This window comes from Saccopteryx leptura, chromosome 6 (assembly GCF_036850995.1).
Source record: "Saccopteryx leptura isolate mSacLep1 chromosome 6, mSacLep1_pri_phased_curated, whole genome shotgun sequence".
Classification (NCBI taxonomy): Eukaryota; Metazoa; Chordata; class Mammalia; order Chiroptera; family Emballonuridae; genus Saccopteryx; species Saccopteryx leptura.
Window position 1 is genome coordinate 86,153,324 of NC_089508.1, and position 26,427 is coordinate 86,179,750.

At 38.1% G+C, this 26,427-nt stretch overlaps 1 protein-coding gene and 1 non-coding gene across 2 annotated transcripts in view; both read left to right on the forward strand.

Annotated features, from left to right (window-relative positions):
* AQR (aquarius intron-binding spliceosomal factor) overlaps window positions 1-26,427 on the forward strand; it is a 104,844-nt gene that overhangs the window by 27,058 nt on the left and 51,359 nt on the right. The window contains exons 9-18 of the mRNA XM_066388467.1: window positions 380-456; window positions 3,732-3,796; window positions 5,349-5,465; window positions 7,180-7,293; window positions 9,209-9,312; window positions 11,641-11,743; window positions 15,234-15,354; window positions 18,202-18,343; window positions 21,580-21,758; window positions 25,685-25,852. Of these exons, the coding sequence (XP_066244564.1) occupies window positions 380-456; window positions 3,732-3,796; window positions 5,349-5,465; window positions 7,180-7,293; window positions 9,209-9,312; window positions 11,641-11,743; window positions 15,234-15,354; window positions 18,202-18,343; window positions 21,580-21,758; window positions 25,685-25,852 (1,190 nt within the window). The remainder of the gene's footprint in view (window positions 1-379; window positions 457-3,731; window positions 3,797-5,348; window positions 5,466-7,179; window positions 7,294-9,208; window positions 9,313-11,640; window positions 11,744-15,233; window positions 15,355-18,201; window positions 18,344-21,579; window positions 21,759-25,684; window positions 25,853-26,427) is intronic.
* Window positions 4,530-4,636, forward strand: LOC136377835 (U6 spliceosomal RNA). Its single transcript, XR_010746457.1, has one exon. It is a non-coding gene; the product is annotated as a U6 spliceosomal RNA (small nuclear RNA).

Sequence of the window (26,427 nt, forward strand, 5' to 3'; positions counted from 1 at the left end):
ATATTTAATACTTTGTATTAAAGTATAAAACTGTTCATCTTATTTTAACTGCATACTTAAATATTAGATTTTTAACATTAAGGGCAGGCTATAAATAAAAATTTGAAAACTCTTTTCCTGTCCTGACTGTTAAATCATAAGGTAAAACTTACATGAAGAAGAGAGAGGTGCTTTCTTCGGTGGCATGCTAGGCCAGTGATGAGGCGGCTCCTTTTCATGTCCTGCTGTAGTTCCATTTGAAGGAGACGCTGTGTGCTCACTATGGGCCCAGTTTCAGAGAGAAAGGGAACATGTGAACAGTGTAAGAAAGGCTTGTTCAACATTTTTACTTTGGAAATTATTTTTAAAATAATGGTCAGTGCTTTATCTCTGATTTTAGAGCCTATCAAGAAAGAAGATTTCTTTCACAACTCATCCAGAAGTTTATCTCTGTGCTGAAGTCAATCCCACTTTCTGGTAACTGTCTTCTTTTTCTCAGCTTATTTGCGACATTATTTAGATGACCTGTAGGATTTACTAAATTTTTCTCTAGAAACTGCTCTTAGAATGATTTTAAGTTATAATGACAAAGTGTGTGTTCTCCCCCTTTCAAATATTACCAGTCTGAATATTATGACTGCCAGGAAAAATGATTTCAAGTGACATCAAATACTGTTTGGAGAGGAAGGGGAGATTTTTTTTAAAGTATGAGATACAAGACAAAATGGGAAGGATTTCCCTCCATTGTGGCCCCCATTTATTGATGGAACAAACATAAGTATATACTACGTAGAGTATACACTTTGAAATATATCATGACTATGCTATTGAAGTATATATAGATAGGGTGTGCATGTGGGTGTTATATGCTTATATGCCAAGCCAATTACATTATGCTGGATTTACAAGATCTTTATAAACGAATAGGAAATGCAAATAGAATATTGTTTACTTAAGGTGAATATATGTAAGATGTTATTGGTTAATAATATTTTGTTTTCTAAGTGGAATATAATCTAAGAACAGCTCTATAGATGTACCATAGTTCTGTTTTTGCATTAGAGATTGTAGCTTTGTTTAAACTAAAAATACAACAGAATTACTTATAAATACTGACCCTCTAAATAAAATACGTATTTCCAATGGTTTTAGGCGACCCCTGTGTTTTGGTCGTTCGACTCCCGCCGGGGTCGTGACCCACAGGTTGAGAACCGCTGCTCTAAATAGTATTTTACAACTGAAAAATCATACCTGTAATAAAGTGAGGAATAATACTAATGCTATAAATCAGTATACCCAGTTTACTATCAGCATCTGTATAAAGAAAAAATTACCATATGCTTGTAATCTAAGTCACTCAATATTAGTATATTTAATTCTTTTAGTAAAGCTGCTTACTTAGAATAGGACTTTGATTTGGTTTTCTTACAGCATTAGTAATAATGAGTGCTTAGAATTACTTATTTGTAATAATTAGGTCATAAAAATTGATGTCTCTATGGGATGTTTATCTGTCATCATTTAGGAAGGTTGATAATAAAGTAGCAACAACATAGGGCCTGCAGTAATTTTAACAACCATTAAACCACTGACTGTTGCCATGATTATTATATATTGTCAGAAAACAATGTCTTAGATTGATCTTGAGCTCCAATCAGAATATATTAACTCGCTACAAAAGAACAGACAAGATGTTGAAAACAGTGTGTCAGTTCACAGAGGCTATAAAGATGGATAGATTATATATAGTTAGGAAACAGAAAAATGATTTCCAAAAGAATAAGAATTGTAGTTTCATTTTACAAGGCCATTAAAAACAACATGTCCTTATCAGTTATTATAAAGGAAATCTGTATAGGATGATCTGAGATGCCAGGACTGCTGTCAAAAGAAAGAAAAAAACAATACACGTAGGAAGCAAATGATAGGCTATATTGATGTCTGAGATCAGGATAAGGTTTCAATTCTAAATGCTGTTCCCAGCAGGGCAACTAATTTAAAAACACGCAGCTTTATCCACCAAAGCTCAGAGTTAAGTGCCAAGCATCATATTTAATCTTTAAGTCATTGCCATAATTTTCTCAAGCTGTAAATAAAAATACTGAATATAGAGTTTGCTCACATTTTAAAATTAGGCAAAAATATTTTCCTTTGTTCATAACAGTAACGAAAGATGGCAACAGAGGACTAGTTTGAATGGATCTAATTTAGAAGTTGCTCCTTTAATTTCTTTAGCTTGAACAGCTATGTGGCCTAGATTGTGTTGCAGAGACCTGGATTCCAGTTCTAACCAGCCATTACTTTCTTCTACATTTTTGTCAAGTCTTCTTCTTTGGTCCTCAGTTTGTTTCTCACCTGGAAAATGGAGAGCTAAAATAGAGGTTTTCTAAGGTCTTTTCCAGCTAGAAAGTCTATGGTTATGTAATCTTAGACTTTGCTCCAGTGGAGCCTTGGCTGCGGGAGGGGAAGAGAGAGACAGTGTGGAAGGAGAGGGGGAGGAGTGGAGAAGCAGATGGGCGCTTCTTCTGTGTGCCCTGGCCAGGAATTGAACCCGGGACTCCTGTATGCCAGGCCGATGCTCTACCACTGAGCCAACTGGCCAGGGCCTTGTCTCTTTTTTAATAGAAACAAACTCAGCAGGAGGGTGTTAGCTAGTAAAATGGTAGACCATTTCTGGCATTAGGGAAAGCAAACTTGTACTCTGAAAGCATGTCATATTGCAAGGTTGTAATTATTTAAAAACAAAAATATAAATGTTTTTTAAGGTAGTACATTAATACTTATAAATAGTATGAATAAGATAGTGATTTAAAAAATATTTTATTGCTCAATGTGTCATTGACACTTTAATGTCGAAAGGAATACATGTATAGTCGGAAAAAAGTCATAAAAATTATCCCTTTAATTTTTTTTTTTAATTGATAGAAGAGGAGGCAGAGAGACAGACTCCCAGATGTGCTCAGACCAGGATTCACCCAGCAAGCCCCTTACGGGGGATACTCTGCCCCTCTGGGGCATTGCTCCATTGCTCAGCAACTGAGCTATTTTTAGTGCCTGAGGTGGAGGCCATGGAGCCATCCTTCGCACCTACAGCCAACTCACTGGAGCCAATTGAGCCATAGCTGCAGTGGAGGAGGTGGGAAAGAAGAGAGAAGGGTAGAGAAGAAGATAGTCACTTCTCCTGTGTGCCCTGACTGGAATTGAACCAGGGACCTCCATACACTGGGCTGACACTCTCCCACTGAGCCAACCGGTCAGGGCCCCTTTTAATTAGTTTGATGTATATCTTTCCACCCATTTTCTATGTATTTTAGAGTATTTTCACATGTGTACATGAACACATATATGTGTGTTTATGCATATGAAAGTAGTTCTAGAAGCTTAGTATGTGAAGACAATAAGGAAAGTGAGCCAAAAACTGATATAAAACTGCCTCTCTAGTTTTTATATCTAAAGCTTTTTTGAAATCCAATCATTAGGTTCAGATTTTTAAAGATATTTTTGCAAATCTTATTTTTATAATGTGTTTCTGATCCAAGCTAGGTTTTTCATTTTCTCATATTTGTAGAGCTAAATATAAGGGTAAGGCTTATCTTTTTTTGAAATCTAAGTGAGGTCCTTACTCTGACCATAGTCCAAAATGATGATTAAGAGACAAGTGACCTTGTTTAAATAACTGCAAATTTTAGCATATAGTACCACAGAATGACCTAAGTAAGAAAATTCTAACATGTTTTCTCCATTATGCCTAGAACCTGTCACTATGGACAAAGTTCATTACTGTGAAAGGTTTATTGAACTGATAATTGATCTAGAGGTAAGAGGTGTGCAGTGATCTTTCTGTTACATAATTATTAAGGAGGCTAAAATTAAGTATATGACTACATGTAAAATATTTTTTATCACATCAGATTGGCTTTTGTTTGTATGCATTTCAAGGTGTGTCATAGAGAAAAAAGTCAAAGGCAGTTCACCCTTGAAGTTTTCAGATGGCTGCTCTTTGTAGAAAGAAACAGTATTTGGTATAGTTGTTAACCATGATTTCAGCAGTGTCAGTTTCTTTTCTGTCACATTTTAAAAGACCTTCATAGAGGTTGTTTTTAGTTTTTGGTTTTTTGTTTGTTTTTTTGGTGAGAAGACGGGAGATAAGAGAGACTCCCGTGTGCTCCCCAACCAGGATCCACCCAGCAACCCCCGTTGCCAAATCAACCGAGCTATCCTCAGCGTCTGGGGCCGACGCTCGAACCAGTCGAGCCACTGGCTGCGAGAGGGGATGAGAAAGAAAGAAGGGAGAATGGGAGGGAAAGAGAAGCAGATGGTCACGTCTCATGTGTGCCCTGACCAGGGATTGAACCCTGGACTTCGCACACCAGGCCAATGCTCTATCCACTGAGCCCACTGGCCAAGACCTCATAGTTTTAAATAGTGGCTGAAGTCATGGCAATCTCTGTAGTAATCTCACTTTTTAAATTTCCCTGCTGGTGATGAAGAGGGATAGCTGCTATTGTTTGTCTGTTCTTAAAATTAAGACTCTTAAAAAGAAGATTTTAGCGCTCACTTTGGCAGCACATACTCTGAAGCAGAACAATACAGAGATAGTCAGCATGGCTCCTGCGCAAGGATGACAACGCAAATTTGTGAAGTGTTCCATATTTAAGAAAAGTTTTTATACTATTAGGTAAAAGATTCTGATGGAAAGTTAAGGTGCAGAGTTGGTGTAGTTCAGATTGAATTTATTTTCTTTCCTTTCCCTCTTTAATGAAAAAAACTGAAAGAAAATTCTTTCTGTCCTAAGTTTATCTGGAAAGGTAGGGTGTTTTCTTGACATGAGGTTTAGAGTATTGCAGTAGCAGTCATTCATGAGATGTTATTCAAATTCTAGCTCCTACAGTAACCAGTTTGTGACCTCTGAGGGTCTCCGCCTTACCTGTAAAATGGGGGTGTTGCATTAGACTAGTGGTTTTCAAGCTGATGGTCAGCGTTTCACAGAATTGTCTTGCTGACTGTCATAGGGGGTTATGGGAAGTGAAAACCAGAGGAGTTTCCACTCAGGGTTCCCCACCTCCTTTTTTCTCAAAGCAGCTCCATTTTTAAATCTGTAGACAGTGCATAGTAAATATTGGTATTTCCTATAGGGTTTTTCTTGAAAAGTGCTGGCTGAGGTGTCTGAGATTTTTTTCAGTGCTGTAAATTTTGAGAAATATTAACACTGAATTTATTACAGCATGGGCCTTGCTTTATGCATGGTGTCTTTGGGAGACTGAAAGGTATTTTGGTTGTGATTAATACTTCTAAGTTAAATATTAGTACTTTCCACCTCTAGCTGCAAAGAACCTGCAGACTGACCGCTGTGCTGTGTATTTTCCTAGGCCCTGCTCCCTACAAGGCGCTGGTTTAATACCATCCTGGATGACAGCCACCTCTTGGTTCACTGCTACCTTTCCAACCTTGTTCATAGGGAAGAGGATGGCCATCTTTTTTCCCAGGTGAGCATTGATCTATCTGAACATGCATACTTTTTTATTTCTAAATCGATTTTTTCTTTGCTTTGAAACAGGGAGTACCAGGGCATGACACAAAGTAGTTTTGTATTGAGTTGATAATGACAATTTCTAACTAGTCATTTTAAGTAAAATCAAGTGTTAATGTTCAAAATGAATGCATTCTTGTATAGGTGGGCTCTAGTACTGATATAACCTTTTGTTAATCATATGTGATTTTATTATGATTTCACTAAATTATGTGTGATTTGGTTCCATATAACCACTGTGGACTATAACAGATGATGAATATTAATAACAAGTGAACTATGCCCTCAAACCATGGCCTTCCTGTGAGGCGGCGGTGACAGGCAGGTGTTAGCGTGGAGAGTATGTGCGCTTGTCTGCTGAGGGCACAGGCGCTCTGTTTGCTGACGGGGGCAGGAAGATGAAGTGTTAGGATTTTGTATTTCCTATAATGTCATCCAGAAGAAAAATCTTCTAACAAACTTTTACCACTTGTCTTTCAATGAGATCACAATTAGACATACAATTTTTATGTGTTTACATATCATAAGACCTTTTTTGTGTGTCTGCATGTTCCTTTAATTTTTTTATTAACTCCCAGTGATTTGACTCATATATTAAAATATACTGAAATCCTAATATCTGATATGCCATAGATTAGAATTAATAATAAAGATTTGGGGTGAAAGCAGCCAATGAACTCTTTTTTTTTTTCCTGAAGTTGGAAACGGGGAGAGACAGTCAGACAGACTCCCGCATGCGCCCGACTGGGATCCACCCGGCACGCCCACCAGGGGGCGATGCTCTGCCCCTCTGGGGCGTCGCTCTGCCGCGACCAGAGCCACTCTAGCGCCTGGGGCAGAGGCCAAGGAGCCATCCCCAGCGCCCGGGCCATCCCTGCTCCAATGGAGCCTTGGCTGCGGGAGGGGAAGAGAGAGACAGAGAGGAAGGGGGGGGGTGTGGAGAAGCAAATGAGCACTTCTCCTATGTGCCCTGGCCGGGAATCGAACCCGGGTCCCCCGCACGCCAGGCTGACGCTCTACCGCTGAGCCAACCGGCCAGGGCCAGCCAATGAACTCTTGATGCTGTTGCCACAGGGGGAAAGCAGGCCTCCATTAGCAGCAGGAACCAAGCCAAAGAAAGGGCTTGATTGTTATGGAGACCGGGAGAGAAACAGATTATTTAGCTTTCCACATCTTGCTGTTTTTCTGTCACAGAGGCAGCACATGGAGAAAAGCATCTCCAATCATGAATTCCAAGCCCTCAGTCAGAAAATTCTGTGGCAGAAGTAAAAGATGTCGGGCACTCCCTCTAGTGGTAGTTCTATACATTTGCAGTGAAGTAGATTTACGGTTTTTGTTTTTGTTTGTTCATTAAAATGATTGCCTTCCTTTGATTAGATCCTTAATGCTCTTTATTACTGGGATCAGAGCTTAAGTTTTCCTCTGTATAGGTAGACCATGTGTATGAAATAAACAGCGATTTATTCACAAGGCACATACATGCCTATTCTTATATAAATAAAACACATTTGGACATACTCTGAAATGTTTGTTGCACTGTTTATATTACAAAGTTTTCCAGCACCTCTGAGAAGGTAAATGACTTATTTATTATTTGTAATAAATAGTGTTTGTTCATGTTTTCGGGCTCTTATTTCACACAGTTGACTAATTTAGATGTATCCTTTCAGCTTTTGGACATGCTTAAGTTCTATACGGGTTTTGAGATTAATGACCAGACCGGGAATGCTCTGACAGAGAACGAGATGACTACAATTCACTATGACAGAATTACTTCTTTGCAGGTAACTGGACGCATGGTAGCCTTTGCTTCTACTCCAGCAAGTCAGCTCATGAATAAATTGGGATTTGTATAGTACAAATAGAAAAGGTATTAATTTAATACTGTTTTCATCTTGAATTTTGAGTTCATGAAAAAAAAAATGGCTTTCTTTCATACGCCTCATCCTGAGAATCACATACTGAAATTTGACAATTGGAAATATTAGTTACTGGGCCAATGTAGTACATTTAAGTATCAGTTTTTTATTATGAAAGAAGATATTTCAGCATTGGACAAGGCAGAATAAACATTTAGTACATTTTACAGATAAACACCGGTAATGAAATTTACCAACACAGCTCGGATGTGAAAACTGTCCCCTCGTTCTATTACTGATCTCATCTTCCTCTTGCGCGCCATTTCCTCTGGGGGCAGAAAGAAGCTTTTATTGGTCAGTGTAAAGTAATTCAGTTCTTTCCATTCTAAAAAGTCATTTTTTGGGTAAAGACTCAGTCAAACTTAAGTTCAATTGTCTTTCATAATCAGTTTCACTCCCTCCCTTTTTCCCATGGCATCTGGGTGCGTGGAGGCAGCTAGCCTCACTGGAAGGGAGTGACCTGCACTGTCCCGGCTCAGATGTCTTGACATGCTTTTCTCAGAGCGTTACTGTTCTTGTCCTTCTTCGTTAGCCTTTGAGTGACCACAGCTGACAGGGCATGTGGTCTGTTCTCCTGGCACAGGCGAGGCATGATGGCTGCTCACGAGAGCTTGGCTGTCCCCCAGGTGGCGAGGCCCAACTTTGTTTTCGACGGTGCTAAACCTCTGCTGAGAGCTGATTCTCATTCATTTCCTAGCGTAGCTCACTCTTCAGGTTTGGGTTGTGGGGTCATTTTGCCATTGTCTGTAGTAATCCATGACATGCTCATTCATAACCTTGGCAACCTTCTGCATGATCCACTCTGGGGCACATGAAACCCTCTGGATCAGGGGTCCCCAGAGTTTTTACACAGGGGGCCAATTCACTGTCCCTCAGACCGTTGGAGGGCCGGACTATAAAAAAAACTATGAACAAATCCCTATGCACACTGCACATATCTTATTTTAAAGTAAAAAAACAAAACGGGAACAAATACAATATTTAAAATAAAGAACAAGTAAATTTAAATCAACAAACTGACCAGTATTTCAATGGGAACTATGGGCCTGCTTTTGGCTAATGAGATGGTCAATGTGCTCCTCTCACTGACCACCAATGACAGAGGTGCCCCTTCCGGAAGTGCGGCGGGGGCCAGATAAATGGCCTCGGGGCCGCATGCAGCCCGAGGGCCGTAGTTTGGGGACCCCTGCTCTGGATCCTCTCTGCCACATGGGCATCAAGGAAGACGAGGGATTGTATCTCAGGTCTCCTGTCCGATCAGCACAGTGCCGCTCTCTCTGTTTTCCTGCAGCTTATCTGTGTGGGCGGGGAGCACCGGGAGGCCCTCTCTTTCCTGCGTTCCAAATTGAAGCAGGACTCGAGCACGCTGTGCTTTTGGCCTCTCCCTCAAGCTGTCATTTTAGTGGGAATTTTCCTTGAAAACTAAATTTTCTTCTAGTTTTGTTAGGCCAGTTCTTGATGATAAAGTGTTTTGTCTTTCTCCTCTCCTATCAATGAAGCTGGCCTTCCTGTACATTCAGAGTACTACAAGTTTAGAAACAAAAAACTGAACATTGACTTCTTGATTTATGCATTCCTCCTAGAACAATTCTAGTTTTTTCACATTGTATTGAATGAACACTTTGGCTGACTAAGGCAGAGGTCACATAAAAGAAGCATAAAAAAACCAAGTGCATTAATATTTTAAAAAATATTTTCATTATAGAGTATATAATTGTAGTTGATTGTATTAATGCATAGACATTAATCATTGCTTCTTTTTCTTTCTGTTCTTCTCTAGAGAGCTGCTTTTGCACATTTCCCTGAACTCTACGATTTTGCCCTCTCTAACGTGGCAGAAGTAGACACTCGGGAATCCTTGGTCAAATATTTTGGTCCTCTTAGGTAAGGCAGCATGAAAGAAAAACTAAATTTTAATTTTCTTGTAATCAATTTTGCGCTACATTTAGGTAATGGTTCTTATGGCCCTATTTATTGACAAGTAGAGCTAGTGCTTCTCTCTAGCATTTTATATCTTTGAGTCACTTATATATAATTATTCATCTCCTTTTCTTGGTAAAATTTATATTTTTCATAGCATACAGCCTATCTGTTTCTGTCTTTCTCTGTCTCTGTCAATCACACACACAAAGAAAGTTAAATAGCATACATTTGTTTACTATATGGTGAGTACTCCGCTAAATATATAAATAACTTAATCTTGAAAATATTCATGTGAGAGGAGTAGGTATCATCTTCCATGTGAAGTAGCTGAGGCATAGAATAGTTAAGTAACACCTAAGACACATAGTAAATGGCAGATAGGATTTGAACCAAGGTAGTCTGCTTTCTGAGCCCTAACATTAAAAAAAATTTTAATTGAGATATGATTGACATACAACATTACGTTAGTTATAGGTATACAACATAATGCTTGGATATTGGTATAGAATTCAAAGTGATCACCACAGTAAGTCTGGTTAGCATCTGTTACCATGCATAGTTACAGGATTTTTTCCCTTTTGATGAGAACTTTTAGTATCTACCCCCAGCAACTTTCAAGTATGTAATACCACATTGTTAACTATAGCTATCATGCTGTACAACATCCCTGTGATCTGTTTATGAACTGGAAGTTTGTATCTTAATGCCCTATCAGCCCCTGACCTCCTCCCCTTAGGCAACCATCAGTCTGTTCTCTGTATCTATGAGCCTCTTTTTTTATTAGAGTCCACATATAAAATCACACATTCCTGATGGGAATTCAAAATGGCAGTGACACTTTAGAAAATTTCGACAATTTCTTGTCAACTTAAGCATGCAGGTACTGTATGATGTAGTGTTCTCACAGACATGCCCAAGAGAAATGAAAATTTATATTCACACAAAAATCTACAGAAATATATATAGTGGCTTTATTTACAGTTGTCAAAAACTAGAATACGCAAATATCCTTTAATTGGAAAATGAATAAACATACTGTGATATATATACCTACAATGGACTATTACTCAGCAATAAAAAGATACAAAATGTGGGTGGATCTCAGATGCATTATGCTGAGTGAAAACAACCACTGTCAAAAGGCCTCGTAATGTATGAGTGCACTTCCTTGACCTGGACAGAGGACAGTTACAGAGATTGAGAGCCAGGGCCGGAGAGGGGGGAATAGAGGGTGTGGGTGACTGAACTACTCCTGGTGCGGACAGCTGTCAAGCCCATAGTGGCAAACGCAGATTTCCCAAAATGCCAGTTTTTCATTTTGAAATTTAAATTTTATCTTCAGCAACAAATACTGTCGGTTTTATTTCATTCAAATTAAAATTTTTTCAAGCCATTTATTCAAGTCTGAATAAATAACCATCATTTGTTAGTTCTTTCAAGTGAACATTGGGTGCAAAATGTACACTTCCCTTTTTGTCACACAGAATTTTTAAAATACCCTCAAGGATCTAAGTTTAATAACTGCTTCATCAAGGAAGTTCTTAAAACTGGCTTTTTGTGTTGTTTTTTTTGAAAACTGCCTGTGGCATGAAGAATGGGATGGCTACCTATAGTTCTGGTTGGTGCCACTACCCTGATCCATGCCAGCAGTTTTACCCACTATGGCTTTTGCATTGTCACTGTTTATGTAAAGACAGTGAAGAAAATAATGTTTTAGCATTAATATAAAAATACGTTGTCCAGCCTGACCAGGCAGTGGCGCAGTAGATAGAGTGTCGGCCTGAGATGCTGAGGATCCAGGTGTGAAACCCCGAGGTCGCCAGCTTGAGTGTGGGATCATAGACAACCCCGTGGTCGCTGGCCTGAAGTCCAAGGTCGCTGGCTTGAGCAAGGGGATCACTGGCTCGGCTGGAGCCCCCCTAATCAAGGCACATATGAGAAAGAAATCAATGAATAACTAAAGTGCCACAACTATGAGTGACGCTTCTCATCTCTCTCTTTTCCTCTCTCTCTCTCTCTTTCTTTCTTTCACTAAAAGAAAAAGAGAAAAGAAAGCATCCATACACATCCCCTGAAAGGCTGTGGGAGGTTATCAGAAGACATTTTGAGAACCCTCTATTAGGAGTTTAACTTTGATTTTATACATTTTGATATTTTATATTTGCTTCTCATGTCATGGGATTATATTTTCTAGGTAAAACTTTTTAAGCAATCTATAAAATTACATATTTCAGAAATTAAGTAAGTTGTTAATAAAGTATTTTGATTTGACTGATTTCTATTCTGCAGTTCAAGTACACTCCACCAGGTGGCATCATACCTCTGCTTGTTACCAACTCTTCCTAAAAATGAAGATACAACTTTTGATAAAGAATTTCTTCTAGAATTGCTGGTAAATACATATTAACGTTCTCTGAATTTTGCATGTGGTCTTCCCTACCTTTTTGAATCATTCTTAAAGATGTATATTGGTACAGATTTTTTTTTCCAGGCTAAAAATAAGATCATTTACTCTTTGGAAGTTATATTTTTTAGTTTTATCTTTCTTTTCTCATCTTAGATTTCTGTTTTCAAATCTTTTTACCTCTTAAAACTTCTGTATGGCATGAATTTATTCCATGCTAACATGTCTAAATACATGTATGTTAGATATGGAGTCAGGCTTTGGGGACACATAGATGACTGACACTTTCCTGCTTTTAAGAGGCCACAGTTACACACTGTTCTTTAAATACGGCTTCTGGAATATGAATATTAAGCTATACCTTTTTTTTAAGCCGTACGTTTATCACTAGACAATTTAGCAATGCTTAGAAATAAAGTTACCAGTAACTTAGTGGTTTAAGAACTTGAAGGAATTTCTCAATCATTTTGGGAAATGAGGGCTTTAACCTCAAACTAATACTTTTTTTTAGATAAAGTTCTATTTTTTAATGCAGTTTTAGGTTCATAGCAAAATTGAGGGAAGGAGATATATTTTATTTTTAACTTTAGCAAAATTCTCCATAAAATGGATGAGTATCTAATCATATTTCTACTATGAAAATTTAGTTTGTTTGCAGTGTTTACAATGACAAATAATGAAGCAGTCCTTGTACGTGCCTCTCTGTGCCTGTAGGTAGACATTTAGGGACATACCTAGAAGTGAAATTATTGAAGTGTATGCTTATTTAAATTTTAAAAAATTTCCATTGATTTGAGAGAGAATGGGAAAGAGAAGGAGTGAGAGATGCTTTAACTCATTTCGCTTAATTGTTCCATTTAGTTGTGCCCTCACTGATTGCTTCTCATATGTGCCCTGACTTGGGGTCAAACCCACAACCTCTGGCAAGCTGGGTCGGCGCTTTATTCACTGAGCCACCTGACCAGGGCTGAAACATTTGCTTATTTAAAAAATAAAAGATGCAGCCATATTATCCTCTAGAAGGTATATGTTCCCCCCAACAATGTATTAAAGATGTCTACTGAAGCTCTTACTAACATTAGATGTTATGAGTCATCCCAATTTTTGCCAGTTTCATGGCTAAAAAAATAGCTTGTTTTAATTTTTGTTTCCTGACTGCCAGAAAATTGCGTTGTTTTTATATGTTTTAGACTTTTTCTATACCTATACAAATGTACACAGTGGATGTATGTATACATATAACCTGGAACAATAATGGGCACGTGGGTTTGTGACCTACTGTGTTTTTCGCTCCGTAAGACGCACCTGACCATAAGACACACCTAGGGTTTTAAGGAGGATAATAAGAAAAAGAATATTCTGGCCTGACCTGTGGTGGCGCAGTGGGATAAAGCGTCGACCTGGAACACTGAGGTTGCCGGTTCGAAACCTTGGGCTTGCCTGGTCAAGGCACATATGGGAGTTGATGCTTCCTGCTCCTCCCCCTTCTCTCTCTTTCTCACTCCTCTCTAAAAAAAAAAAGAAAATCCATCAATAAATAAAATATTAAAAAAAAAAGAAAAGAAAAAGAATATTCTGAACCAAATGGTGTGTTAAAATATTTAATAAAATATCATATGTTTTGCTCCATAAGACACACGGGCATTTTCCCCTCCACTTTTAGGTGGGGGAAATGCGTCTTATGGAGCGAAAAATACAGTATAGCTGATACTTTTAATGTAGGGCATGAAGGATAATCCTTTACTGTAGAAAGAAAGATGACATGCTGGTTTGGGGGAATAACAGGGAGTGACTTGTAGCAGATGTTTTAAGCCTGGTGACAGGTGGGTAAGTGCCGTTTGGAGAGAAGTGGGAAGGGTTTGAAATTAATTCCTGTATGGAAAATACTTTTTATCAACGTATTTACTTGAAATATGTGTCCTGGGTCATCATCTTTGCCTTCTTATGAATCACTTTTTCATTTTCTCTGACTACAAGTGCTTTCTAAAAAGTCCTTGTCCTATTTCCTAGCAATGTAAAATCTCTTATAAGTCAGGTTTTGGGGATTAATAATAACTCCTTACTATGGAAAGAAACAAGGATTTTTCCAGGAGTTTTTCTAATGGAAAATAATTCTGAGTATGAAGTTGATTCTTTTCCTTTTTAGAGTCTTACAGCTAAAATTTCATCTTTAAAATTTAAATTGTTATGCCAAAGGAAAACAACTTTTAAAATTTATAGGCTCCAGTATTGTTTATTTTCTTTCATATTTCCTTCTAATAAAGGATTTCCTCAGGCTTTGAATTCTTCTAATTATGATTTAAAAGGTGAAATATGCAATTATTTAAGTGATAACACACTATCTTCTTTCCTAAACTAATATTGTCTCTGCTGAGGAGAATGTGACACATTTTTCTAATATATCATTATTTTAGCATCTGTTAATTATGCAATAAACTTATTTCAGTATTTGAAATAAAACACTCTAATATTAACAATGGAAGGGGGCCCTGGCCGGTTGGCTCAGTGGTAGAGTGTCGGCCTGGCGTGCAGAAGTCCCTGGGTCGATTCCCGGCCAGGGCACACAGGAGAAGCGCCCATCTGCTTCTCCACCCCTCCCCCTCTCCTTCCTCTCTGTCTCTCCCTTCCCCTCCCGCAGCCGAGGCTCCATTGGAGCAAAGATGGCCCGGGCGCTGGGGATGGCTCCTTGGCCTCTGCCCCAGGCGCTAGAGTGGTTCTGGTCGCGGCAGAGCATTGCCCCCTGGTGGGCAGAGCGTTACCCCCTGTTGGGCGTGCCGGGTGGATCCCGGTCAGGTGCATGCGGGAGTCTGTCTGACTGTCTCTCCCTGTTTCTAGCTTCAGAAAAATACAAAAATAAAAATAAAAAATAAATAAATAAATAAACAAACAACAACAACAAAAACAATGGAAGGGTACGTAGAGATCATCAAGTCTAACTCTAACACTACAAATTAGGCCAGGTTAGTAACAGACTTTCCCACATTGTTTAGCAAGTTAGTAGAAGAGTGAAAACCATCCCCTAGGACTTAGGGCTCCCTGTTTTCTCACATAAACCACTGCTGAGTGCTATGGTGCTGGAGATCTTGGTGTGTGCCAAGCACTTTGACACTATTTTTCAGTATTTCATTTCCTTTTCATAGAAACCCGAGAGGTGACTGACATTTTATCTTCTTCACTGAAAAGAAACTAAGGCCAGGGAGGCTGGAGTGACGTGCCCAGCTTTTACATAGCTCAGAGGTAGCGGGACTGGAGTTGAGCTCTCCTCTGTCTGATTCAGAAGACCGTCACGATGGATACCTCCTTTTTCTTTCATTATGGGGAAGATGTGGGATAAGGGAACTAGATCTCTCATTAAGTACTACAGTATCTGCAAGACATGAAACTTCTCATTCCATACTTTTGGTGAATTTCTCCATAAGTTATTTTGATTAAAAAAAAAAGGATGCTTCTAACTTTGTGCCTGAACTTGTTCTTTTAGGTTTCTCGTCATGAACGTCGAATTTCTCAGATTCAGCAGTTGAATCAGATGCCTTTATATCCAACTGAGAAAATCATATGGGATGAAAATATTGTCCCAACGGAGTACTATTCAGGGGAAGGTATGGTAAAGAATGACAGGATCCAGGTGTAACATGAAACTTAGTTGAGAATTCATATGTAACTAAAATACTCCTATGTACTATATGTTAGGGTAATTTTATGATACTCTCAAGTTCAACTTTAGAACCTAGAAACTATTTAGTATTTTGAATGCTTAGCATTAGGATTTTTATGAAATTTAACAGTGTGTGTTATGTGTGTGCGTGTGCGTGTGTGTGTGTACACGTGTACCATCCTGTGAAATACGACCATAAAGCAATAAAATTGTGTTGTAAGAACACTTAGTAACACAGGAAGTATAGCTTTTCATTTTGTCACCATAATAGGCTTTGTTTTGTAGGCTTTGTTTCTCAAGGACTTTTTTAGAGGCTCTTTTAAATTCCTTATAGAGTCAAGTAATGACCACCATGAAGAGACATCATCATTTATTAATAATAAACCATCAGTTTTGATTCAAAATGGTATTGCCTAGTTTGTTTACCTGCCTATTTTAACAGATTGTTTCTAAATGCTTTTGCTCATCCTCTAAGGATGAGAATTCACACAACTGAGCACATACCCAAGTGTATTCTGACACATTTTGAGGACATATTTCAAAAAAGTTTGAGGAAATCTTTTGACCAACAGTATTACATATGGCTATTTTAAAGATATCACCAGTGTAAGTATTGGTACATTTATTTAAAAGAAAAACTATGACTTCAGAGTGATAACCTGAGCCATAACTTCAATAAACCCAGTGTACTAAAATTTTACTAGATTGCAGAATAGGCAGTCTTCATATCTTTGAATGCTCTGATGGTGGTTAATGCATTCTTTTCTCACTTTTCTAGTTTGTTCATACTTAAAGCATTTATGACCATATATGTATGACTTCTAACACTTTGACTAATCAGTCCCTAAAAGGCAAGGAACAGTTAAGAACATTTTGTCTTTTTAGTAAATTTATGTGTCCTTAAAAATGTAAGCAGTCTTCTATCTACTAGCTTTTGGTACTATTTAACGATGGTGCTAGTCTTTGAGTTTAAAACATATTTTGCTTAATATAAAGTATTACTTTTCTCTTACTCCCATGGTTAAAGAATTTAAGTGAAAAGTAATACTTCTTAGAATTTAAAGTCTGTGCGTCTTTTGTTGAACGAAAGAATTTCAGAGCAATATTAGTTGCCAAGTGGTCGGAGTCTCAGCAGCTGTTTCAGAGACTGTTGCATCGTGCCGTTTCTCTTCACGGACCATGATGGCCTGTGTTGGGCCCGATACCTGGCGCTGTGCGTGGGCCAACATCAGAGCTGTGACTGCACGCTTATGCAAGCTGCTTCCAGCTCCCGAGAGAGAGTAAGTGCAGAATTAGGACAGATGTAAAAAACACAGTGTAAAAACTGTAAAGAAAAGCTTTGTAAAACTTTGCCTTTTTAAAACCTTTTTATTATAAAATAAACACAAATATTGAAAAGTCACACTATAAATGCAGAGCTTTTCTGATTATCAGGGGAAACACCCCGGAACCCGTGTGCCCACCTTGTCAGCTGTCCTGGGACCCTCCCGTGTGCCCCTTCCGGTCGCTGTTTCCTCCCTCTTGAGTGTAACCATTTGTTTCTTGGCTTTTGTAGCCATCACTATCTTGCATATTTTAAATAGTTTAATCACTCTTGTAGATCCCTGGACCCTAAAGTTAGTCTTACACGTTTTAATAATGTCCTTTACTTTACAGGTTCCCCCATAGCCTTCCTTTTCTTTTTACTGAAGAACCTCCATTGTTGGTCTGTATAGTGCCCGTAGTCCAGCTCTCTATGACTGGACTCGGGCCTGTCCCTCTGCTCTTGAATCTTCTAGGAAACTGGCAGCAGAAGCTCAATCAGGCTGAGGTTCTCTTTTCCTGGCAAGATTCTTAGTGTGGTGTTGTATTTTCTTTTTTTTTTCATCAGAAGGTCCATAATGTCTGGTTGGCTTTTTTTTTTGGTCACATTAGTAGCCATTGCTGCTTAACAACTAGATTTGTTATAAACTGGTGACATTTTATTGTCTTTTCTTTTTTAAGAAATATATGCTGTCGAAGGAGATGCTGTCTCTCAGCCTCTGACCTGAAAGCAATTGAATTAGATTTAAGTTAGAGTTTACTAACATAAACGATGTGAAATTTTTATATATCAGTATTTCTTGCTCTTAGATGTAAGTATAGATAGGGATGATGAAAATAATATGAGTTACCAGTAAAGTATGTTCTGGTTTCCTTTTTTTTTAACCTTTTGATATTGTTGATGAATGCTTGGTCACTTATTATCTAAGAAAGATACTGTTAAACGAAGGTAATGGAAAGAATGTTGTTCATTAATACAGTCAAAGAAGGGAAATAACCTGGGGAGTGACATGTACAATCAAGGCTTAAAGTCTAGCGAAAAGACAGAGGTTCAGAAGAGCACAGCAGTGGTCCCTGGAGATAGATTTGTACGGTGTAGTATGCTAATTCAGTTTTCTTGGTAATTTTATCTTGGACTGATTTTATGGTAGCATTATTTATTTTGAGATATGTCAAGTGTAAGTTAGGTGGTAAAGAATTTTTAAACTACTTAATGTGTCAGAGCATCTTCAAATACATTTTTAGAAGCACTGTTTGGATAGAAATGACTGATATGCAGATTATAGATATTAAGGAAATTAATCTTTTATTTTCGTTTCTTAACTTGGTTTCACTTATGTGTAGAAATAGAAAAGACCTTATTAAATATGCTATTTTTTACACATTATTAAATTAGGTTCTTACCAAACCAGTGATGCCTTTTTTATAGAGAGAACAGATGTCTGATTAAAAAAAATAATTCAAATGTGGATGTTATTTTTCTTTTCAGGCTGTCTTGCTCTTCCCAAGTTGAATTTGCAGTTTTTAACTCTACATGATTACCTTCTAAGGAACTTTAATCTCTTCCGCTTGGAATCAACTTATGAAATTAGGCAGGATATCGAGGATAGTGTCAGCAGAATGAAGCCATGGTTAGTAAATTGGTTCTGCTTGCAATGAAGAGATGCGGCAGTGACTGTCTGGAAGCTCATTTATGTATTTAGAAATAATATACCTGGCTTGAAGGTGCCCTCCAAAATGAGATAGTTACTCTTGAGAAATTCTTTAATGTGAATCAGAATATATCAGAAGTGCTAAAGTATAAAATCTGGGTATTGGGGGAAGGAACTGGGGATAAGGGAAAAGAGGTAATTGTTTTGTGGGGTGAGGGAGTCTGTAAGGTCAGTGTCAGGAGTAAAGGGGAAAGGAGATGGGCTGTACGAGGGCAGGATAGTTGAAGTCCTTGAGACGCTACCATAAAGGAGTATTCGGCTACCCCGCCTGCTCTGTGGCTGTCACCACTAGCCTCAGCCAGCCTGTCTAAGGAACCTGGCAGGAGGTGAGGGGTGTTGCTGAGCATTTCACATTGGAAAGTCCTCCCCGGTCCTCTGTCCATCACTTGCTTTGAAGAGATTAAATCACCAGCATTTCCTTTTAGGGTTGGTTGAGTAGTTCTTGTTATATGAGAGACTCTTCTGCTTAAACTCAAATCCCCACCTGCTAGCTCATTCCTTTAGCTAATTCCTTTTGCTAAGAAAAGACTTTCATTCTAGTTTCTGTGGGCAGTTCTGCAATATATTTGTGAAGGTTAGTTTTGCTTTTTAGACATGACTGACTTTGGGTAAATACACTTGGTCACTATTTTATTCTAAGTATAAAATGATGGAAATAAGTCACATATCACAAGTGACTATAAACGAGTAAAATCTATAAATGAATATTTGTTACATTATAGTTACCCTGTGCATACATATACAATTATACCGTATTCTTTATGAAAAGCTTAACATATTTTGTTTTTGTTTTTTTGTTGTTGTTTTGTATTTTTCTGAAGCTGGAAACGGGGAGAGACAGACAGACTCCCGCATGCGCCCGACCGGGATCCACCCGGCACGCCCACCAGGGGCAACACTGCCCACCAGGGGGCAATGCTCTGCCCCTCCGGGGCGTCGCTCTGCGGCGACCAGAGCCACTCTAGCGCCCGGGGCAGAGGCCAAGGAGCCATCCCCAGCACCTGGGCCATCTTTGCTCCAATGGAGCCTTGGCTGCGGGAGGGGAAGAGAGAGACAGAGAGGAAGGGGGGGGGGGTGGAGAAGCAAATGGGCGCCTCTCCCATGTGCCCTGGCCGGGAATCGAACCCGGGTCCCCTGCACGCCAGGCCGACGCTCTACCGCTGAGCCAACCGGCCAGGGCCAAGCTTAACATATTTTGAATGTGAACTGATTCAGGTATCTTTCAGGCTTCTCCCCTTCCTAATTATAGAGAGCTACATGGACACTGTGATTATGATCTATTTTTTTCCTTTTATATTTTATTTCATACACAGTTCTATTTTTTAATTTTTTATTATGTGCATAGTTATTCTGGATGAGACTATAAAACACAACATAAAGTATTTTTTACTTAATAATCAGTTGAGTCAGTAGGCAGGCTAGCACTGTGACATTTGTATACCCGCTGGCTGGTGATCCCTGCCCACAGCTTTGCTGAAATTATTGCCCATTGTTTGGACTCGGGAATGCTTGATCAGAAGGCTTCCTTAGAATTTATGGTTACCTCGCATTTCCATGCTCAGATTCTGGACCTACTTTGACCATTTTGCAAAGTAGGGATTTATTAACTAGCAGTTTATCAAATAGAATTCACTTATATTTTACTTAAATGCCAAATAAAGCAGTAACACAGTCCTTATGGTCTCTTAATAAAGGAATTTTTTTCTTAACTTACATTTTCTGCTAGGGGGAAGAAAATGTCACTTTTTATAGTTAACTTGTGATACTAAATTTTTCTAATTTTATTCCTAATTGTCGATGATTGAAAACCTAAAAACAATGAGATCTCAAAAGGGGCTGGGCTTCTTTCTGTTCCCTGTATCCTGAAGGTAGCAGGTCGCAGAGGCAGTTTTCCTGGTTGCTCAGTTCTGATGATAATGTTTTCAGACGGGGACACTGCTGAGCAGGATAAGAGAGGGTGTTCTGATGAGGGGCTGAAATCTGCACTTCTCAGTGCTCCCTGGTGCAGGTGGACTTCATGGGGGAGAGGATCAGGGAAGGCTGATTAGTGCTCGCCGGGAGGTGGGAACAGGGATCACTGCAGTTGGCCGAGAGGAGTCTTTCTCAGTATGCTGGAAATGTTCTGAAATTGGATCGTGATGATGGATGCACCACTCTATAAATTAATAAAAATTATTGAATTGTACTTTACAGTGAATGAGTTCTATGGTATGTAAACTATACTGTAGTAAAGTTGTAAAAAATGAAGGCAGTGAAAGGCAGTTATTACAGAGGGTTTTTAGATATAAGGTAATGTCTTTTAAAAATTGTCCCAGTGTGAACCAAGTTGTTAGATTGCAAAATTTTTATTTTTAATTAGTTTTACTCTGGTATTATGAAGTTCTACAAATTTTTGTTAATGGCACAAAGCCTTTATTTAGATAAACCTTTGTGGTTTATCTTTGTAAGCATGTCATTTTTGGCAGTATTTCAACTTTTGGAGCATTGCTACAGTTTTTATATTACCGATTTTCCAAAATACTATCGAATGTAAAAATTACAGCACTACTTAGACTAATATAAGAAGAAAGAATGAGCGTTTGGATGTTAGTGGGTCTGTTTATTACAACCAGCTTGATTGTTTGTTCCCCAGTCCATGGTAGCAGTTTTTAAATGACTTAAGTATTATACCCTAAAGAGGGCATTTGCATAGATATTATCATTTGTTTGCTTGTTTTTAATTATTTTAATTTTAGCTTGTTCTAAAATGTTTTTGAAATACTTATAGTACATAAAATTAAACAGTTGAGACTATTTTGAGGAAGGGAAAAGAATAAGAATATAAAATAAAACTAAATGTGTTTTATTCTTTGACAAAATGGCTCAGCTTTTATATACATAGAGCTACTTTTTATCTGAGGATTTGGGGATGTTCCACTATTTTCCTTTCTTTTCTAAACCGTGTTTGCCTGTTTCATTCTGCCATATATGTGTGTGTGTGTGTGTATGTCTACACACACACACACACACACAGAGACTTAGATTTTTTTTCAAGTGTAGAAATAAGGGTTACTAATGTTAGGGCTTATATACTAGCTAGACATGTGTTCTTACTAGTTTTACTTATCCAGAAATTATATTCTGTTTGAGTAATCATCTGCTTCTTTGACTTCCAGGCAGTCTGAGTATGGCGGTGTAGTATTTGGTGGTTGGGCACGAATGGCTCAGCCTATTGTGGCTTTCACTGTGGTTGAAGTTGCCAAACCCAACATAGGTGAAAACTGGCCTACCCGAGTTCGTGCAGATGTTACCATCAATCTGAATGTCAGAGATCACATCAAAGATGAATGGGAAGGTAATTTTGCATTTCAACAAGTGATTACCTTTTACCTTTTTAGTTTATTATATAGACTTTCACTTAGAGAATTAGCAGAGCACTTTTACTGAATGTTACCTTTTTAAACTCTTTTAATTTTATCCTTACAATTTTATTTAAAGAATAGCAGTTTTCTTTATAACTATTAGTAAAAAATATCATGGATCGTATTAAGAATGATTAAATATTCTAAAACTTTAATAAAATCAAAATACATTTATATCAGAGTGTTTTGAAATTTTCAGTTGTTAGAGCTGAAAATGTTTTAAGTCTTGTTAGTGAGGTAATGTTTATGCATTTGTATGATCAATATAAAAAGTAAAGATATGGAAAATAAGGCTGCAAAATCAAAGTCAGATGAACTCAAAAGGAATTTTAGGGGGATCCAGCAAAACAGCTTAGAAATAAGTAATGATACTTAATTGCACCAAGTGAGGCAGTCAGAGAATCGGGAATCCTGCATACTCAAGGGTAAATAATGGCAGAGAAATTAAATTAAGGTTTTTTTTCTAGTTTTCATCAGGCCAGATTTGAGGGATAAGAGTTCCACAATTAGTTTATTTAGGGGCAGATGTATTCAGAGTTACTAAGTCAAATAGAATTAAAATGTCGATAACACCTGTGCCAGAAATGGCACATGAACTGGGTTTTGATTGGCACTTCTATATTTTCCTCCCAGCTGTCTATGAGAGAGAGCTCTTGCTGTCTTGTGAGAAATAGCAGCCTGCATTTTTATCTCCTTTCACCTTCTCGGCATGCCAGAAGGAAAGGGATAGTCTCTTAGTGGTTCAGTTTTCAGAAATTACTGTTCTTGATAGAGCTGTTTATAACCATAGGGACTATGTGATATATTTATCACATAATTCTGAAGGAACCAGAACAAAGTTGGTCAAATGTGTAACAAATGGCCACTGTAGTGGGTATAGTTTGTGACAGATTTTGTGACTCCAGTTTCCTTCAAAAGAGTTCCAAACTGAGTGTTATATATCTAGAATAATGTGTACCTTTATTATTTCTGGATGTTCAGAAAGGTGTTAAGTTGCTAGAGAAGAGCTTATATTTATTACCCTTCAGAGCTTAAGGAGGTATTATAATAAACAATAAACACCGTTTTACATAGTAGGTAATAAACCAAAATGATTTATTGACTACCCCTACATGTAATAGTAAAAATAAACTAAAAAAAAATTAAGACCTTTTACAAAATGTATAAGTGACAGATGGTACGTCTGCAGTATGGTGTTAAGTGCAGAAGATGTTGTATCCAAACTCCTCTCCATTATTCTGCAGGCTGCTATCAGAAGGACATCAGTCTTTTGGGGAGGGGGTGAGGGAGAGCTCTTTTTTTCTTTTAAACATTGACCTCTGGTAGAATAAAAAATAGATTGGTGAATTTTGATGGGCAGCGTAGTGAACAATAGGGTATTGTGTGAGAAACAATTTATATTTTGAGTAACGGTAGGAAGAAAAGTATTTTCTAGGAGGCTAGAGCCAAAATACAAGACCCAGTATTGATCGCATATAGAACAACCAAGTAGAAAATTGAGGCAACAATTTAGAGTGAGGTTCTGTAAACAGTAATGAATATTACCCTATAAAAACAGAACAGCTTTGAAGAATTTAAGCTAAATACTCTAATAGGGGTCGTCAAACTTTTTATAAAACTGCCCACTTTTGCAGTGCTGGTCAACCTAGTCCCTACTGCCCACTAGTGGGTGTTTCAGCTTTCATGGTGGGCAGTAGCCGAGCAACCAGACGGCGCCGCGATTGGCCCACCATGAAAGCTGGACCGCCCAGTAGTGGGCGGTAGGGACCAGGTTGACCAGCACTGCAAAAGTGTGCAGTTTTTATAAAAAGTTTGATCACCCCTGCAACATTCTTCTTGTTCCTCCAAGAATCTGTGAGGTTCAGGCCCTTATCTTTTCCATATCTCACTTAAAAGTAAGGAAACAGAATTAAGAAAATTGAAATTCAGATCTTGCTCCAAAAGGCACATTCACAGATGGAATGGATATAGAGGTTGAAAGGAGTGGTAGTTGGGTTCATTGTATTTTTAATGTGGATCTATAATGTCTCACACTAGAATGCTCTGCTTTAGGAGAGTAGAGGCACTCAACCCTCAGTGATACCAAAAAGTGACATTGATAGGGACAAATTACTTCTCACATCGCTTCTCGGCCTTTTGGCTAAGATCAAGTGTAGTAAATTACTTCTCAGGGAGGGCCCTTCCTTGGCTCTAAGACTTAGAAGTTTTAATGAATAGTTCAGATCAGAAGTCAAACAGGCAAAAAAAAAAAAAAGTCAAACAGGCAGTACAAGTCATAGTAGAACAGTTCCCCTTAGTTCCCATTGCTTCTCATGATTATTGCATAGAATTTGTGCAGAAATAAAGTTATTACTATACAGTGTGTCCGTAAAGTCATGGTGCACTTTTGACCGGTCACAGGAAAGATACAGAAGACGATAGAAATGTGAAATCTGCACCAAATAAAAGGAAAACTCTCCCAGTTTCATACCTATTCAGTGCAGTTCGATGTGGGCTCACGCACAGATTTTTTAGGGCTCCTTAGGTAGCTATCCCGTATAGCCTCTACAGACTCGTCACTGACTGATGGCCTACCAGAACGGGGTTTCTCCACCAAACTGCCGGTTTCCTTCAACTGCTTATCCCACTGAGTAATGTTATTCCTATGTGGTGGTGCTTTGTTATAAACGTGCCGATATTCACGTTGCACTTTGGTAACGGATTTGAATTTAGCGAGCCACAGAACACACTGAACTTTCCTCTCTACCGTCCACATCTCGACTAGCATGGCTGTGGGCTGCTCCGCTGTATACACGGTGTTACGTCATCATCTGTGCATGCGCACATGCTGCCACATCATCCTACAGAAACTGGGAGGAGGGTTTTTCTTTTATTTGGTGCAGATTTCACATTTCTATCGTCTTTTGTTGCTTTCCTGTGACTGGTCAAAAATGCACCATGACTTTACAGACACACTGTATATCAAGAGTTACTCATTTTAGCATGCTTGAACCCACTTCATATTGAAACAAACCAAAATGTTCCCAACATTCACATTGCTGATTTGGTTTAGTTGTGTATCTTGTTGCCAAGGTTATGAGTAAGCAGACTGTTTAAATTTGCATTTATGTCATATACTGGCTGACAAAATCAAATCAGAAAGGAAATAAGATTAAGTGGTATGACATTAAATATTGTACGATCTCATTTTATGTTCCTTGTCTTCCACTGTCTACTTTTAATAGAGCAGGGAATCCAGTTGAATTTATTACTCGGTCAGGTAACTGAGAAGACATAGACTTTGGCACAACTCTCTTATTTCTTGACATTCACTTATAAAAATTTTCAGTATTTGCCAACTAAAACTATATATATTTAGCCATCTTTTCAAGAAGGTATCTGTAAACAGTACTATTATGCCTTGATGAATTATTTTTGAGTTGACCTTTTTTGGTGAAATATCCTTAGATTGTTGTTGGGATGACGGATAGTTTAAACTGATGTAAGAAACCTGTTAAATATGATATAGATGGATTATATGCCAACCATATTTTTGGTTACCTATTAAGAGTGTTAAAAATAAGAATGAAGACAGTCATCCAATTTTGGAGCTGTAGTCTGACTTGGAGGACTTATTTAGTAATGTATTCATGGCATAAAAATTTCAAATTTTAATATAAAGAAGCTTTCATTTTAATTATTACTATCAAACATTGATTATCATAGGTTATAGGAAAGCCCATGATTATATTACAATGCAGATATAATCATTGACCACCTCTATTTTAAATGTTTATATATATAAGAGGATGAGAATTTGCTAACCAAAGACTAAAAACAATGACGTTCTGATAAGTGAAAATGTCTTATGTTTTACCAGGCCTACGTAAGCATGATGTATGCTTTTTAATTACTGTGCGCCCCACAAAACCGTATGGTACCAAATTTGACCGGAGGAGACCTTTTATTGAGCAGGTTGGCCTGGTTTATGTCAGAGGCTGTGAAATCCAGGGCATGCTCGATGACAAAGGACGTGTCATTGAGGACGGTATGGTGATCTGTGTTTTTGAAAGAGTGTGTACATAATGATAAATTCCTTTGCCTTTTTTACCTTTTTGCATTTTGGGTGATATTTTTAGTTGTCTTATATACTAAACTCAAAGGGTTATATATAAAATATGTGTAGAAAACCTACCACCCAGTTTTAGAAATAAATAATACAGTTTCTGAACCTTGTATGTTAGATAATGGAAAGGATAGGATCTTTTGATATTATCTTTATTTAAAACGTCCTTTTATAATACAATACTTTACAATATTGCTTTTATCGATATATAACCTCTAAAAACCTCATTATAGTTGTTCAATGATATATTTGTCCAATTTTTTTTTAAGTTTTATGGATTTGATTCATTGTAAGAGTGGTTCTCAATTGGGAATAGCACTACCTTGAAATTTGAAATGTGTGCTGGTATTTACATTGTCAAATGACAGGGGTAAGGGTAGCGGATGGTGAGCTATTGGTGCTTGCTTGTTGGGTTCCAGGGGTGCTAAGCATGTAAGCAGAACTATCTTATAGAAGGAATTACCCTGCTTGGGATGCCAGCATCACCCCATTTAGAA